Source organism: Humulus lupulus, chromosome 6 (assembly GCF_963169125.1).
Source record: "Humulus lupulus chromosome 6, drHumLupu1.1, whole genome shotgun sequence".
Classification (NCBI taxonomy): Eukaryota; Viridiplantae; Streptophyta; class Magnoliopsida; order Rosales; family Cannabaceae; genus Humulus; species Humulus lupulus.
Genome location: NC_084798.1, coordinates 28,127,037 through 28,145,446, shown reverse-complemented (window position 1 = coordinate 28,145,446; position 18,410 = coordinate 28,127,037). Strand labels below are relative to the sequence as shown.

Here is an 18,410-nt window from a genome sequence, read left to right as displayed (position 1 = left end):
TCTTGTTTGTTTCTGGTATTGTTTTTATGTTATTAGTTTGTATGTGTTTGTAGTATTGCAGCGACTGTAGGGTTTTTACAACGTATTTTGCCGAGCAATTAATTCCTAGAAAGGAAAATGAGATGCCAAAAGAACTCGATGCTCAGTTGCTTCGCCAAGACATTGTTGTTAGCTTGTATTTTCATGGGAAGAAGAAACAAAAATATGGATATTTGACTAGCAATGAGTTTAGTGAGAAGCTTTTGGATAGGAGGCAAAAGAGGAGGAAGACTGCTGCATAGGTTTACTTAAGACTACTGCATAGGTTATTTAGGAAGTTTTAGAAAATGATATTTGACTTTTTTTTTATTTTGTCTATGCTCTAGACCAGATCAGCTTTTGGAAATGATGACCAATAGTTAGTTGGATACTTGTCTATGTTAAATTGTTACGATTGTAAGACCTTGGTTACTTAAGACTATTTTATATATCTTTAGATCTTTTTTGTGTTGTTTATATGTATATATTTACTTAGTTTTCAGGGATATTTTAATGGTAACCAGATACTTTGTTTGGTCTTCATCTTATATACCAAAGGGTAGCTGGTTACCTTTGGTGCTTGATGTTTTTGCTTTTTTTTTTTTTTTGTGGCAATTGTTAGAGCAAAGTACCCAGTTTCTTGTTTTTTTTTTGTATTTCACGTTTAATAATTATATATTATATATTATATATATTCTACTTTTTAAAGCAACTGAGATATTTTAATGGTAACCAGGTACTTAGTACTTAGTTTGGTCTTCATCTTATATACAAGGGGTAACTGGTTACTTTTGGTGCTTGATGATTTTGCTATTCTTGTTTTTTTTTCTTTTGTAACAAATGTTAGAGCAAAGAACCTAGTTTCTTGTTTATTTTTATGTATTTCACGTTCAATAATTATATATAATAAATATACAACTTTTTTAAAGCAACTGGGATATAATAACTAGGTACCCAGCTGGGTCCTCATGTTATATACAAAGTGGTAACTGGTTCCCTTTGGTAACCAATTACCCAGAATGTTATGTTTAATTTAAAAAAAAAACATATTTTTTGGGTGTTGGTGGCATAAATATATAACAGGCAACAAAAAAACCAACAATTTATTCTAAAAGGAATTTTATATGCTTGTGTAATCATTCAATGTATTTGAATTTGTAACATACTTATTATAATACTCAATAGCAATTTATGAATATGAAAGTCACTCCTTTAATGAATAAAGTTATGATAGGGTTGTTTTGCTGTAATATATCAAGCTATGTCTTTTGCTTTTTCTGCTTGTTTGCCTTATCAATTGGTGGATTTCTGCAAGTCTTCCTGTTATGTCCTGGTTGCCCACATTTTCCACAGGTGATTATTACTTTTGGTTCCCCTCTTGATCTTATTATTTTATTTCTTGGTCTTCCTGCATGGATTGTTGCCTTTGGAGGGAGCACCACTATGTCTAAGTGTTGTGGGAGAATCCATTCATCTTTATGGGGCAAAGGATGAACATTTTCTTCATACAATGCTTTCAATGTTTCTGTTTTGTAAAACTTTGCACAGTAATCATACACTCCCGAGTTTCTCTTTGCAATTACAGCTACTACATGCCCACAAGGCATTTCATCTTCTTGAAACCTATTACAAATACATGTTCTATTGTGTATATTTACTGTGAAATTGGTCCCATTTTCATCACAAACTTGATATTCTATTGGGTTGAAAGGCAAGACCTGAAAATATTTTTGTCATGAATTAGAATAAAATAATAAACATTTTATGTACAATTAACGTTGAAGGTAACCTGTTCCCCCTCTGTGTAGTTTATTGTTTTTTTTTTTTTTTGCTGTTTCACAAGGTAATTGGTTACCATCTACTGACAAAATAAAGAATAGTAAGAATAAGTTTAGTTGCATACCTCATACTTCATTTTCGAAACAATGTCATGTCTCAACTCATTTTCTGTTGTTGTAGAGACTTTTGTGAATGTTTCGTTTGCATTATTTGAGTTGTTCCAAACCCACTTTTGAACCAAACTTCTAAGGCATTCAACCAAGATATCAATAGGGAGATTTCTTGCAACTTTTAGTGCAGCGTTGAGCGATTCTGTGATGTTGGATGTCTTCATGGTGTATCTTTTTGTTGGTGAGTATGGTCTTGCGCAAGTTTCATACTTGGCTTTCTCTAAATAGGGTCTAATGCGTCTGTCGACTCTATCAAGGCCTCTCATGTAGTGTTCACATTCTGTTTTTGTGTATGCTTTTGCTGCTGTAATGAAATTCATTTGTAGCTCTTCTCCATGGCTTCCATACTTGCTGTTCAAATTATTGAGCAAGTGAAACATGCAAGCTCCATGGAAAGCATTTGGGTACACTATATGTACTGCATTGTCTATGCTCTTGTGTCTGTCGGAAACAATAGCCAATCCTATGAAGGTAACCAGTTACTTTTATAAGATACTAAAAGAAATAGCATGTATTTGTGTATTGGGTTTTGGTAACTAGTTCCTTTTTCTATGTAAACCAGAATATATAATTGAAGCTATCATACCTTCAGGTTCTCCATACGTGTCTCTTAGTTTGAAGAAGGACCAAAGCCAAGAGTTATCATTTTTAGAGTTTGCTATTCCAAAAGCCAATAAAAAAATGTTGTTGTTTCAATCTAACGTTGATGCTGAAAATAGGGTACCACCAAGTGCATTTTTCAAGAAAGTTCTATTAACAACAATTATAGGCCTCAAGTATCTCCAGCCTTTGATTGAGTTAGAGAAAGTTATGTATAGGTATTTGAATCTATCTTCCATGTCTGTGAGTAGGTGTGTTATTGTTCCTAGATTTGCTTGCTTCAACATGTAAAGATACATTGGCAACTTTTGATATGAATCATCGAGGTTCCCTCTTACTAGACAAAAATCTTTTTCTCTTGATCTCCATGCTTTTGTGTATCCCATGGTTACTCCAAAGTCATCATTCAAGTCATTCATGATATCATTTGGAGTACAATTTCTTTTGATTGACTGGTACTTATTATTTATTAATTCCTTAATTACGATGCTTTTTGCTTGCCTATGGTCCTCCATAACAATTTCAACAGGGCAAGTGTGATTTGGAATGCTTTTTTGTACCTTGAATAAATCTTTATTGTTGTACTTAGACGCTCTCACAAACCAGCTGCATGTGTCATCTGCGCAGGTAACCAGGTACTCTCTTGGTTCTGTTCTTTTTGTTTTGAACTAGAAGTAATGTAGCATGGCATAGTAGCTAAGAGCTTATTTGATTGTGTTATTGTCCTTGTAAATTTGTCCCTGCTCTATTGTGTTGACTCTGTAATAAGATATTACTATTTGGATTTCCTCCAACTTCTTTTTCTTTTTGTATTGTCTTCAATTATAAAATCAGCTACTTCTTCAACAAGGTGAGGTGTGTATGCCACATTGATGCCCTCATTTGTTGTGCTTGCCATTCATTCTTCAAGTAACATTTGTTCATTGATGGAAGATTTGTTTGCTTGCATTAATAATGTACTCACCTCCATTTCTTCTGTTGTAGTTTTTTTATTTGCTAGTTGAAGAAGGTTATTTTCATTGCTTAATTCTTGAACTATAGTGACACACAATGGTAAGTCTGTTATTTTTGCAGCAACTTTTTTTCTTTATTTCCATGTAGAACACTGAATTGTCTGTTTCAACCTTCATTGGTGGTGTTCCTTTGGCTACTTGATAATAAACTTCAACAGTTGCTCTTGTTTCCTTTATCTTCTCTTTTATCAAATTCACCAAGTTGTCAAGAGAATAATTTGGTGGAATCAATATCCCTTCGTACTCGTTTTTTTTCATTCCAATTGCTTCCAAATTGAGCCAAAGAGGTAGTATTGTCCATATTTGCAAAATTTGGCAAATTTTTAAGGAGTTAGTTGGTTGTAACTGGGGAAGGTAACTGGTTACCTTAGTCTGTAATTACATACCTTACTGAAACACTTAATTAAAAAAATTGATTGTTTTTCAAGGTAATTGGTTACTTTGTTGTTACCTAATGTTTTGGCATTTAGAATTCACACCAATATCAAATGATTTTTTTTTTATTGAAAAGACAAATTAGAATCTAAAATTTTTATAGTTCTTATTTTTTGTCTATTTTTGGTCAATGAATGTAAGCATATTAGTTGATTTAAATAATTTTTTTTCAAATTTCAAGTTAATAAATTGTTTGTTTTTTTTTAAAATGGACATCATGAACTTCATCATTATAATTATAATCAATAAAATAGCTATGAAATAATTATAAAATTAATGGTTCCAGAATATGTAGAAGAATTAGGAATTTAATAGATTTGAAGTTGGAGAAAATTAGAGTAAAATAGGTATCGGCAGAGCAAGATTTTACAAACCTTTGTTTCTTGGAGGCTTTGGACACCAGAGAAGCAAGTCCACGGAGATGAACGTCGCCGGAGATGCTGAAGAGTGCAGCAGAACCGATTGGATATTGCTAGAGGTGTTCCGATCCGAGTTGGCTAGGGGTTGTCGGTTGATGCTAGAATTTTTTTTTATTTGTTCTTCTTGATGGACGTCACCGAAGGTGGAAGTGGTAGCCGAAGTTTGGGTAGTGTGGCTGAATAATCGATTTGTCGGTGAAGATTTTGATCGAATGAAGTTTCAGTAGAGGAATTTTTTCTGTTAATTATGATAGTACCCTCCTTTTGCAAATGAGTTTGTGTTTATTTTTAGTTCCAATATGAGATAACTTTTCTCATAATATGAGTTTTTTTAATTAGATTTTTCCATACAAATTAAGGAAAGTGTAATTCTCATATTTTTGCACATTAATGAAAAATTCCCATAATTAAAATTATCTTCAATAATTTTCATAAAAACTTTTCTTGATTTCTTTCTGACTATATTATAAATTTTATTAAGATACAATAATTGTAAAATATATCACAAACATGTAATTATTTTTAAATTAAATGAATCATAAAAAGTAAACAAAATAAATATTATGCTCTTATAATAGTATCTTAATTGAGGCACTAGTTATGACTTATTTTTTTAAAATTTATATTTATATGAGATTAATAATTTCATAGTTTTATATATATATATATATATAAAATATCAGGTATCATTTAATTTTACTTATTATTCTTTTTAATGTTTTTTTAAAGCTATATACCCTAATTCGGAACCCCATTTCTTGGCTTACACGATACATTACCCGTAGTCTGAAAGCACCCCATGTTTGCATTTTTTACACTAAATATGGGTTTTAGAACTATGTTGTCAAAGATTTTGAATCAAAAGTTTGTGCTAAAGAATATTGCTAAAACTACCAACTACAACATACATTCATACGGGAATGAAAAACACAAAAATGCCTGAAGAAATAAAAATACGAGAATCAAGAACAAGAAACTTGCACAGAGAAGCTTGCAGGTACTATGAGATCGACGACTGTAGAAGCGGTTGCAAGAAAGCTCTCACGGAGTCGAAAATGCCAAGGGTGTTATGTCAATTCGGCTTGGAGAACATGCAAAGATGAAAGAATTTTAAGCTCTGGTTTTTTCTCTCTGAAACTCAAAACGTAAAGATAAAAGTGAAGAAGAATAGAAGATGAGACTATAAATAGAGTGGGACGATTCATTTGTAGAGGATGGAAAAACAAATATTGGAAAAACTCTGTACAATTGCTTCTAGAAAGCTATCAGTAAATTCCAAGAAGTTAATAACACAGACTTGTGGACTAGGCAGATTTTAACTGCTGAACCACGTAAAAAATCGTGTCTATATTATTTGTTTCCTTTGGTATATTTCGTTTAATTGATCTTCTTCTCTAAGTTGACGAAAAACGGCGTCAACAATTATAATAATGTAGTAATTTAAAAAAAAAATGTACCATACACATTATAAAAATATGTAGTTACATATTTTTTTTTAATTTAAATAAGATATTTACAAAATATTATTATTTACTCTATATATTTTACACGTTTTAAAAAATGTAGTAATAATAAAAAGATATTAATAATTGTATTTTTCTCTCATTTGACATTTTCTCATGCTTGTGACAAAACGATATTACCAATGATATTGTTTGGATTTGTAATTTGTTTTCACTATAGTAAATAAATATTTTCTAGATTGTAATTTAGTGGACATTCCAACAACAACAAAAGAAGTGGAGGTTGATGTGAAGCACAAAAAATCTTTTTCTTAGAAACAATGAACATATTATGAATTAAAAAGTATATAATTATGAAAATTGATGTTAATATGGTTTGTTAGCTTAATTTTTTCACATCTCTTGCTTTTTCAAATGCTATTATATATTCTATTAATTTCTTGAAAGGAGAGAGAAACAAATAATTGATTAATTAGATATTTTTTATACAATTTTACTATTAGAACATAACTTAAAAAATAGAGGAATTGCAAAAGGTATAAATTTCTCACTCACATTATACACATTATAAAATTAATCAAGCAAAAGTATAATTACGTTAAATATATATAGTTGAATTACAAAATATATAAATTCAAATTATAATATTTATCAAACAAATATAAAATCACATTAAATATATATTTAAAAGTATATGATGTGACACTCTAAAATTGCTCCAAAGCATCTTTTCTATTTTCTTCTTTTTTTATATTTTTTAATTTGAATTCAAATTTGATTAGATATTTAATTACGACAATTGTTTAATTAAATTATAAATATAAATAACCGTGAAATTTTCTCATTTTTTATTTTACTTTTCTATTTTATGGCTATTAATTAATTAAAGGAAAAACTCTATCTATTTTTTTTATCATTTTAATAATAATAATAATAGATGTCAATTAAAAATATCTATATAATAATAATAAATAATTTATCTATTTGTATTTTTAACATTTTGACAAAACAAGATATCCAAATGTTAATTTTTAACAATAAATGATTCAAATGGGTAATCAATATTTTGACAAAACACAAGGCCCACAAGTTAATTTTAAAAAATAAAGAGTCAAAATATGTAATTGGCTAAAATACAAAGTTAAAAATGGTGTGAACCCTTATAGAAAACATAAATTATATATATAATTATATATTTATATAATTTACCTTTTATAAAGAATTTTTAACACTTTGAATAAATGCATGATCCAAATGTTAGTTTTTAAAAATAAATAGTCAAAACGAGTCATCGATCAAAATATAATGTTCAACTAACCGATCTATCTATTCTTATTTTTAACATTTTGACAAAACTTGAGGTCCACAAATTCATTTTTAAAAATAAAGGTCCCAACGAGTAATCGACTAAAATGCAATGTTCAGAATGATGTGAACCCTTACAAAAAATATAAATTAAATATGTAATTTAATTTTTATAAAGAATTTTGAACTTTTTCAATAAATACATGGTCCAAAGGTTAATTTTAAAAAATAAAGGTTCAAAATGGGTAATCGGCCAAAATACAATGTTCAAATAATCGATTTATCCATTCATACATTTAACATTTTGATAAAACACGAGATCTAAAAGTTAATTTTAAAAAAATAAAGAGTCCAAACTGGTAATCGGCCAAAATAAGTCTTACACAAAACATTAATTTCCTTATTCATAATTTAAATTTTTTATAAAAAAATCACACAAAAGCGTATAATAATGATAATAATAATAAAAAATAAAAGCACACGTATGACATGCTTTTTTAACTTTATTTTCGACACTTTAATTATTCAGAATTTTTCAAAAGTCTGCTAGATGTTTGCTATACAATGAACACCATTGTGAAAAAAAAATTATGGTCAAGACGTCCTCATGTGTCCATATAAAAAGCATGTTGGACGAGTTGAGCTAAAATGGATTCCTACCCTATAATCTCTCAAAAAATATTTTAAAATATGTATATTTTTTCATAATTATAAAAAACTAAACGAAGTACGGTTATGTTTTCTAGTTGTAAAATATATCACAAACATGTAATTATTTATGAATTAAATGAATCATAAAAAGTAAACAAAATAAATATTATGCTTTTATAATAATATAACTTAATTAACTTATTTTTTATTTATATGAGATTAATAATTTCATAGTTTTATATATATATATATATATATAAAATACCAGGTATCATGTAATTTTACTTATTATTTTTTTTAATATTTTTTTAAAACTATATAAAATTTGTTATTAAGTTGAACAAAAAACTATGTTTAGGTTTTGATTTTAAATAAAAAAAAAAGAGTTTAATTAAGATTTTTATTCAAAATGAATTAGTTTTGATATTAATGATATTTTTTAAAAAATATACTTTTATTTCGGTTTGTAATTGGACTTTTTTTTAGTTCTGTTAGGGATATAAAATTTTGTTAAAAAAAATATTTTTTGAATTTAAAAATACATATATGTATAAATAGAGGTGAGATTAGTTAGAGAGAAAGAAACCGTACGAGCGAGAAAGAGAAAGAAAGAAAGAGAGCAAGAGAGCAAGAAAGCAAGAGAGAGAGAAAGCAAGAAAGCAAGAGAGAGAGAGAGAGAGAGATGGGTGTTCTAGGAAGGAGTAACAGAGTTTTCGTTCGTCCTGGTTCAATAGAAAAAGTGTGCAAATTCTGGGCAGAAGGAAGGTGTGTGCGAGGTGATCGGTGCAAGTTTCTGCATTCTTGGTTCCGTGGTGATCTTTACTCCTACCTCGCCAATCTCCAAGGTCACAATAAGGTACTCTACTATTGCCATTTCTTTCTTTCTTTCTTTCCTAACTTTTATTTTGAATTTCCTATTTCAACTTGCATTATTGTTCTTTCGTGATTGACCAAGAATTCGAGTGTTACTCGTTAAGATTCGTTCCGAACAATATATAAATATAACAATAAGGGTCATAAAAAAAAGACTATATAATCTAATGCAACCAAGTTTTCCCTATGTGGTGTACAGATGATCTGATATTTGTTTTGGTTTTGTTTCAGGTTGATTTTTCTGGTTTTGTTTTTGTTTGTTACTCTGTTTTTTTTTTTATGATCTTCCGGATGAGATGAGATGAGATGAGACGCTAGTAGTACATGATATGATATGACAGGCGGTGACTGGGCTTGCGCTCCCTCATTCGGAATCTGGAGATAAACTCTACTCAAGCAGCTACGATGGTACACTATGCGTTTGGGATTGCCACACCGGTCAAACGACCCGTGTCATCAATTTTGGAGCCCCAATTGGTTGTTTGATAAATGAGGGGCCTTGGCTGTTCATTGGTCTGCCAAATCTTATCAAGGTTTGGAACACCCAGAACAATAATGGACCTGAATTCGCATTCACTCTGGAGGGGCCTGTGGGTCAAGTCAACTCTATGACTTTGGTGAATGGTACTTTGTTTGCTGGTACCCAGAGTGGGCAGATCTTAGCATGGAAAGCTTCCTCTGAAGAAGCTAATCCTTTTATTCCTGTTAGTGTCCCATCGTCCGTGACACATGAAGGTGCAGTAGTCTGTTTATGTTATGGTGGAAACAGACTATTTTCAGGTTCTCTAGACAGTTCAATCAAGGTATAATATATTATTGAATAGACTATGTTATGTTATCTTGATTTTAACAAGAGTCACTTATATATTGTCCCTTTCTTGCTTACATTACAATTATGTTATTTCTATTCCAGGTGTGGGATGAGAATTTACAATGTGTGGCCACTTTGAAGGGGCATTCAGATGGGGTGATGTCGCTTGTGTTTTGGGGATACTATTTATTGTCATGTTCATTGGATGGCACTGTCAAAATTTGGGCTACCTCTCAAGGAGGCCAAATAGAGGAAAACTATACGCACAAGGAGGGACATGTATGTTAATCTAATATGCTATGACTATGCACCACCATTATCATCAAAAATATATAATTTATTAACCAAAACATATATTTCTCTGTTTCAGGGTGTTCTTGCACTTAATGGGATAACACTCCCTAAGAAGACTGATGCAGAAGCTGACCAAAATATTTTGCTTTGCTCTTGTAATGACAACTCTGTTCGTCTGTATGCGCTGCCAAGTTTTGAAGAGAAGGGCAGATTCTTTACAAGACAAGAGGTGAGGACAATTCAAAAGGGTCCCGGAGGACTGATTTTTACTGGGGATGGTGCTGGTCGTACTACTGTGTGGAAGACGAATGTCTAAGTTTTTTTGTTCTTGTGTTTGCTTTGATAGCTAGATACTTTGATTCATTATTGACTCTTGTATCAACTCTTACAATTTGAGTTTTTTATGAATGAATTATTAGCGGTGGGGGTTATGCACATGATTGGTGGTTTGAGTAAGTGCCAACATAGTTGAGATTTGCTCAAGACTGCGATGATGCTTGGAATCCTCCCATCCCATCCCATCCCATTTTATGATATATCTTTTTAGTCATTTTATTAGCTATTTGATTTTTTTTGTACATGTTAGTACTTTATTTTACACTATGTATTGTGAATTACATGCATTTTTGTGTTTGTAATTTACCTTTGATTTGTTGAGATTGTGGTACTGATTCGATTCAATTTCACTCGCTTGATGTATTGAGGACTTCTTTCCATCATATGTCCAAGCTTTCTTTGCATATAATTGCTACACTAGAACTGCCTTATCAGATTCATTCTCTAGAACTGCCACATAAGTTGTCTTTATAGGTCTTAGTTTAAAATTTATTCTTAATATATTGTGGTTTTTTTTTATCTTTTAACGGCTTTAATTGTTAATTGTAAGAGAATATTTTAAATATTTAACATAATATATTTTTAAAACTAATTAAAAATATATATTTATTAATTATAATAATATAAAATCAAATATTATTAAACATCATTATTATAATCATATATAATACATAATCTTAATTTTTATTAAAATTTCTATCATTTGTATTTGAAAATAATACATTTTTTTATTACTTACTCTAACTAATATAAATATATATATATATATTCATATTAAATAATACTACATTATATAAAAATGTTGTGTGCTTATAACAAAAGTTAAATAAACAATGTTTTGGTTTAATTTAGCTTTTAATATGTTTATGCAATTTTTATTTATATGAAATTTATACGACAATTATACAAATTTTATAAATAAAACTAAGCAAATGTGCATTGTACGTTGCTTGTATCTAATTTTATAAAATATGCCATAGTTTTTTGCATAATTAAGTTGTATTATTTTTATAATATAGTTTTCTAATTTTAATTTTGTTATTTTTGTAAAACATTTTACTAAACTGATTTTCAAGCTTTTTAATTTAACGTATGTTTACTTTTTTATTTTAAATTTTACATAAATAATTACTTAAGAATTAAATTATTTTTAAAGTATTTTTATATTCAGATTTTATTTTAAATTTATAAAAAAGAAATAATTTTACAATTTTTCTTTTGTCATTTTTTTTTAATTATTTTAAGCTATAAAACAGTTTCACTTTAGCCAAAATAATAATTATGTAATAATAAGATAAATAAGAGTGTAATTAAATAATGTGATTATTTTTATTTTGTACATTATTGAATTATAGTTATTTTGATCGTGTAAACGTATCCTATAAAAATATCCATAGAATTAACTTATGAAATCTCAAGTTAAATAATAAATTAGGAAGAAAAAAAAAGAAAATAGAGGTTTTTTTTTGTGATCTTTTAAAAACAAAAATAAAGAAATGTAGACTTAGTTATGAGAATATATTTCTCTAATTCAGGAAAGTTACAATCAATCAAATAAATTTGAAATAAATACAATAAATGTGTTAATTACATAATATCCCATGACAATAGGGATTTAATATATGATAATAACAAATCCTATGAAATAGGGATTTCCTAACAGCATTTTCACGTACCAAACGTGTCGATAAGCTCGATCATAGTGCTGACGCGCTTTCGAGACAAGCCCAGTGTTATACCCAGATTTCGAGCCATGATAAATATGACCTCGAAAGATGGATTCGCAACAAATGGTCTCGTAAGGATTGAAGTATGCCCCAGGATTGTATATCGAGCCTGCAAAGTACGATATATGACCTCGAATATATGAGTTCGAAACGATCTCGATCTCGAAAGGTAGCTCCGAGAACACACTCATCTTCGGGGACGACTTCAGATCGGGGGTCTCGAGCTAGATGTACGTACGATCTCGAAAGACACGTGATCTCGGAAGATGCCATTAGCTCGAACAAAGACGTGAGACCTGAGATACTAAAGCCTTAGAGATACGCGATAATCACCTTGAATATTTACAAGTGTTATAAATATGAGATGTAATCCTCATTTATTAATGTAAATTCCCAAGAATCGTGGGATATTATTTGGTCAGTTATGTGTTTCCTGGTCTTCAGTGACGTTTCCTTTTATATCTGATTATAGGCATTTAAAGCCATTTATTTTATTCACAAAAGAGTAACTACCCAAAAGATGTGGGATAGTATTCTGCATCCTTCTCTATAAATAGAGAAGCCATGCACCATTGTAAAGGACCGAAATTCTGATCCTGGAGAGAAAACTTTGGAGAATTCATGCTAAAGAATTTTTCAGAGATAATCTTGAGATTAATAACAGAGACTCGTGGACTAGGCAGATTTAACTGCTGAACCACGTAAAAAATCGTGTGTTTGATTTGTTTGTTTCGTTTGGCCATTGTCATTCATTGTTTTTGTGCTCTTCTTTTATCTGTTGACGAAAAACGGCGTCAACACCCAGGCTTCGAGCTCATCGTTCCAGTTATAACCTCCTCCTCATCCAGTAATTTGGTCGAGTACATTCCTCGAAGAAGGTCGGTGTCTTCGAGCCTACAACTAAGGCTCGAGCGATGCAACTCATACTCGAGTGCTAGTAACCAATCTGACAATTCGTATAAGTATACAACAAATACTTTCTATTCTCGAGCTTACTCTTTTCGAGCCTATATTTCGAGGTTATTTATTTTATTCTTGAAATTTGGGTGTAACACGACTATATTATAAATTTTATTAAGATCTAATAATCTATATATTATATAAAGGAGAGCTTCAAGGAGATGATGTGACACTCTAAAATTATTCTAAAACACTCTATCTATTTTATCATTTAATCTAATTTTTTATTCATTTTATAGATTATAACAATATAGTAATTTAAAAAAAAATGTGAGTAGTTACATATTTTTTAAAATTTAAATAAGATATTTACAATATATTATTATTTACTTTATCTATTTTAGATGTTTAAAAAACTAAAATTGCTCCAAAACACTTTTTCTATTTTCTTATTTAATCTATTTTTTATTATTCATTTTATAGATTATAACAATATAGTAATTTTAAAAAAATGTAAGTAGTTACATGTTTTTTAAATATAAATAAGATATTTAAAAGATATTATTATTTACTCTATCTATTTTATATGTTTAAAAAAACTAAAATTGCTTCAAAGCATTCTATTTATTTTCTCATTTAATCTAATTTTTTATTCATTTTATAGATTATAATAATATAGTAAGTTTTTTTTTTTAAAAATGTATCATACACGTTTTACAAAACATGTAACTAAATAAGATATTTACAAGATATTATTATTTACTCTATCTATTTTACACGTTTAAAAAAAATGTAATAGTAATGAAAAAAACATAACTACTAATTACGCCTATATATAAATCAATACATTCAAAAAATATATTTTATAAATTAATGTAGTAATGTATTTTACGTAAATGTTGTTTTATTTTAGATATATGTGTTTTAAAAAATGAAGTTAAACGTAAAAAGTTAATTAATTCTTAGATATCTAACTTTTAAAAAAAAATAAAAAACAAAAAAGTAAAAAATTTCAATCTATATATTATACAAATGAGAGTATCAAGGAAATAATGTGCCACTCTAAAATTGCTCTAAGTCGAATTTCTAAGTATTTCTAGATATCTTTTTTTATCACGTATTTCTAAGTCGAATTCTTGTAAAAGCAGGATCTAACGGATCAAATGAGACTTGGCATCTTTTTTCGATAAAAGATATTTTAATGCAGCATGATCAGAATAAACAATAATTTTAGACCCTAACAAATAAGATCTAAATTTCTCCAATGCAAAAACAACAGCAAGCAATTCTTTTTCGGTTGTGGAATAATTTAATTGAGCATCATTTAAAGTTTTGCTAGCATAGTAAATTACATGAGGTATTTTTTCAAGTCTTTGTCCTAAGACAACACCTATAGCATAATCAGAAGCATCACACATTATTTCAAAAGGTATTTTCCAATCAGGGGGTCGAATAATGGGTGCAGTAGTCAACAAATTTTTTAATTTTTCAAAGGCAACATGGAAATTATTATCAAAGAAAAAAGCATTTTCTTTTCCAAGTAAATGGCATAAAGGCTGAGAAATTTTGCTAAAGTCTTTTATAAATCTTATATAGAAACCGGCATGGCCTAAGAATGATCTAATTTCTTTCACAGTTTTAGGTGGGGGAAGTTTTGAAATAAGATCAACTTTAGTTTTATCAACTTTTATTCCCTTAGATGAGATTACATGACCTAAAACAATTCCTTTTTTAACCATAAAATGACAATTTTCCCAGTTAAGCACAATGTTTTTCTCTTTGCAACGAATCAAAACAAGTGAAAGATGGGGCAAACATTCATCAAAGGAGGAACCGAACACAGAAAAATCATCCATAAACACTTCAAGAAATCTTTCAACCATGTCATACAAAATTGAAATCATACACCTTTGAAAAGTCGCAGGTGCATTGCATAATCCAAAAGGCATGCGACGATAGGAAAAAGTCCCAAAATGGCATGTAAAAGTAGTCTTTTCTTGATCTTCTAAGGCAATGGGGATTTGGTTATATCCCGAATACCCATCAAGAAAGCAATAATATGCATGGCCAGCTAAACGTTCAAGCATTTGATCAATAAAGGGTAATGGAAAATGGTCTTTTCTAGTAACATTATTCAGTTTTCTATAGTCTATGCACACTCTCCACCCCGTTTGTACTCTAGTAGGGATTAATTCATTTTTCTCATTTTCAACAACTGTGATCCCAGACTTCTTAGGGACAACTTGAACTGGACTAACGCATTGACTATTGGAAATAGGGTAAATGATACCTACGTCTAATAATTTTATGACCTCTTCTCTAACTACTTCTTTCATATTTGGATTTAGCCTTCTTTGACATTCCCGAGAGGTTTTAGCATTCTCTTCTAGATGGATTCTATGCATACATATGGATGGGCTAATTCCTTTAATGTCTCCAATGGTCCAACCTATGGCCTCTTTATGTTTTCTAAGAACATCTAACAATTTATCTTCTTGTTCTTTATCTAAAGCGGATGCTATGATAACAGGTAAGGTTTCAGACTCTCCTAGAAAAGCATATTTTAAATTTTCTGGCAAAGGTTTAAGGTCTAACTTTGGAGACTCACAAATTGATTGAACGTGATCTAAGGGTAAAAAATGTTCAATTTTGGTTTCATTTAAGGGTATAGACTCTAGCAAAGAATTCACATCATCATTAGAATCATCAACATGCAAGTTCATACCAAAGTATTTTTTTACAAAAGTCAAGTAAGTCATTTCCATCATCTTCACAAATACTATATATCATGTTAACTTCATGCACTTCCTCACACTCAACAGATTTAACAACATTAAATACATTCAATTCAATAGTCATATTTCCAAAAGATAATTTCAAAACACCATTACGATAATTTATGATTGCATTATATGTAGCTAAGAATGGTCTACCTAAAATGATAGGAATTTGAGCATGCATATTTTCCACAAGTTGAGTATCAAGAACGATGAATTCAACAGGAGAGTAAAATTTATCAACTTTTATCAAAACATCCTCTATGATGCCTCTAGGAATTTTCATAGAACGATCGGCTAATTGAAGAGTTATAGAAGTAGGTTTTAGTTCACCAAGACCAAGTTTCTTATAAACAGAATAAGGCAATAAATTCACACTAGCACCTAAATCAAGTAAAGCATTGTTAATAAAATGATCACCAATAATGCATGAAATTGTGGGACACCCATGATCTTTATATTTAACAATTCCCTTATATTGAATAATGGAACTAGCTTGTTAAGTTGAAAATGTCTTTTTAGGAACATTGGTGTTTCTTTTAACAGTACAAAGATCCTTTAAAAATTTAGAGTAGGCATGAATTTGTTTAATGACATCTAAGAAAGGGATATTTATACTAACTTGTTTAAAAACTTCTAAGATGTCATTATATTGGCCACCTTTTTTAATTGGAAGTAATCTTTGTGGGAATGAGGCTTTTGGAATGAAAGGATGGATTGGAGTTTTCTTGTTTGAAGAGTCATTGGCATTAGAGCTAGAAGGCTGACTCTTTTCTTTTTCTTTTTCTTTTTCAACCTCGGGTATGTAATCGGGTTTGACAATGTTCTTTCCGGACCTAAGAGTTGAAATTGATTTGACTTCTCCATTATGACTAGACTTTCCTATCTCATATTGACCTTTTGGATTAGGGATAGGTTGACTAGGGAATGTTCCTTTTTCTCTATCAGCTAAAGCAGTGGCGAGTTGTCCTACTTGTGTCTTGAGTTTGGTAATTGATTAAGATAGATTTTGTAGGATTTGTTGAGTGGATTGCATAAATTGTTGTAAAGTATCTTCTAAGGAAGGTTTCCTTTGTTGAGGATATGGTTGATTTTGTGGGGCATGAGTTTGGTTTTGTGTGTTGTATTGGTGCCCTTGATTCATTTGGGGTTGGTTTTGTCTCCATGAAAAGTTCGGATGGTTTCTCCAATTTGGATTGTAGGTGGATGAAAATGGGCTATCTTATGGTTTCCCATAAGAATGAAGAGCATTGGCCTCCTCAAAAAAGGATTCTTGGTAGGAAGGACATGATTGGGCATTATGGCAAGGATTAGAACATATAGAACAAACATCTTTTCTTAGTTGTATTGGAGAGTTTATAATTTGGCTTATGACTAAAGCTTCTACTTTTCTCGCTAATTTGTCTAAGGATGTTCTTAAGTCTAATTCTCCTTTTAATTCATACCTTCCTCCTCTTTTTGGTGAATTAGTTGACCTAGACCTAGGATCAAAATAATTCCATTGTTGTGAATTGACAGACAAATCTTCAAGGGCGTCCCAAGCCTTTTGTCCTTGAAATTTTAAAAAATTTCCGGTATGCATAGATTGAATCATTTGACGATTAGAGGGGGTCAAACCATCATAAAAATATTTTACAAGTCTTCATTTTTCAAAACCATGATGAAGACATTTTAATAGTAAATCTTTCCCAACATTCATAAAACTCTTCATTATCTTTTTGAAAAAACTCAGAGATTTCTCTCCTTAGACTATAAGTTTTGGACATAGGAAAAAATTTCAGCAATAATTTATTATAAAGTTGATCCTGTATAGTTATAGACCCCGTGGGAAGGGAATTTAACCAAGCTTTTGATTTGTCTTTTAATGAAAAAGAGAACAATCTTAGTTTGACCGACTCATTAGAAAAGTTTTGAAATTTAAATGTTGAGCAAATTTCTAAGAAATCTTTGACATGCATGTAAGGATCATCTCTATCTAACCCGTAAAAAGATGGCAAAAATTGAATGATTGATGGTTTAATCTCAAAATGGGTAGCAGAAGTGGTTGGAAGAACAATACATGAAGGAGCATTTGATGAAATAGGTGCAAAATATTCAAGCAGAGTTTTTTCAGGCACAACGTTTTCATCAACAGGATTAGCAATTGGTTACATGATGCTCAAATTTTTACTAACACTTTCAATTTCACACAAAGATAAACGTCTTTTTACTAATCGATTTTTAGAGTTACGTTCCCAATGATGCATACAATTTTTACAAAGCAACAGAGATAATCTAAAACAAACAATTTTATGATGTGGAAGATCAGTTAAAACCGCAACCACAGAGCATACTTAGGATTTTTAGAGATTTCACAACAATATAATTCTTATGGTTTACTTGTCCCCAGGCCTATTTGATTCCATTTACTCGTGCACTACTAACAACTCCCCAAGGTTAATTAGTAGAGGCATAATGGGAATTTTGTTCAAATTTCCTTTAAGCAAAAATTGCATATGGTGAAATGACAAGATTTAGGTTTCTTTTTTTTTCAACTATTTTTCACAATTACACTAAAATATGATAAAAGACAAAGAAAAATAAGGCAAAATTAAATAAGACTATAAAAATTAGGCAAGAGTAGGGAGGCATAGCATGCCATCAACCATAACAAAAATAAGGTAAAAATTAGGAGGCACAAGTGCCATCAACTAAAACATAAGATAAAAGACTAGGAGGTAAAATTGTCATCAACTAGCTAGGAGGCAAAATCGTCATCAACTAGTAACTTGCAATAAATAAATAAATATAACAACAAGGTAAATAAAGAAAATTACAACAAAGGTCAGGAGGTGCCGTC

General features: G+C 30.0%; 2 protein-coding genes and 1 pseudogene across 2 annotated transcripts; 2 read left to right on the top strand and 1 right to left on the bottom strand.

Annotated features, from left to right (window-relative positions):
• Nucleotides 1–1,277: 1,277 nt before the first annotated feature.
• On the bottom strand, nt 1,278–2,287 carry LOC133784896 (uncharacterized). The gene is made up of 2 exons (XM_062224163.1): nt 1,922–2,287; nt 1,278–1,736 (listed from the first exon to the last, which is right to left on the bottom strand). The coding sequence occupies exons 1-2, from the start codon at nt 2,285–2,287 to the stop codon at nt 1,278–1,280; spliced, it is 825 nt and encodes a 274-aa protein (XP_062080147.1).
• A 6,194-nt stretch (nt 2,288–8,481) lies between these two features.
• Nucleotides 8,482–10,547, top strand: LOC133781964 (zinc finger CCCH domain-containing protein 48-like). Its single transcript, XM_062221090.1, has 4 exons — nt 8,482–8,709; nt 8,958–9,529; nt 9,640–9,816; nt 9,908–10,547. Exons 2-4 carry the CDS (start codon nt 9,335–9,337, stop codon nt 10,145–10,147), a joined length of 612 nt encoding a protein of 203 aa, XP_062077074.1. The 5' UTR covers nt 8,482–8,709; nt 8,958–9,334; the 3' UTR covers nt 10,148–10,547.
• Nucleotides 10,548–17,223: 6,676 nt separating this feature from the next.
• LOC133787630 (small nucleolar RNA R71) lies at nt 17,224–17,322 on the top strand (annotated as a pseudogene).
• The last annotated feature ends 1,088 nt before the right edge of the window (nt 17,323–18,410 follow it).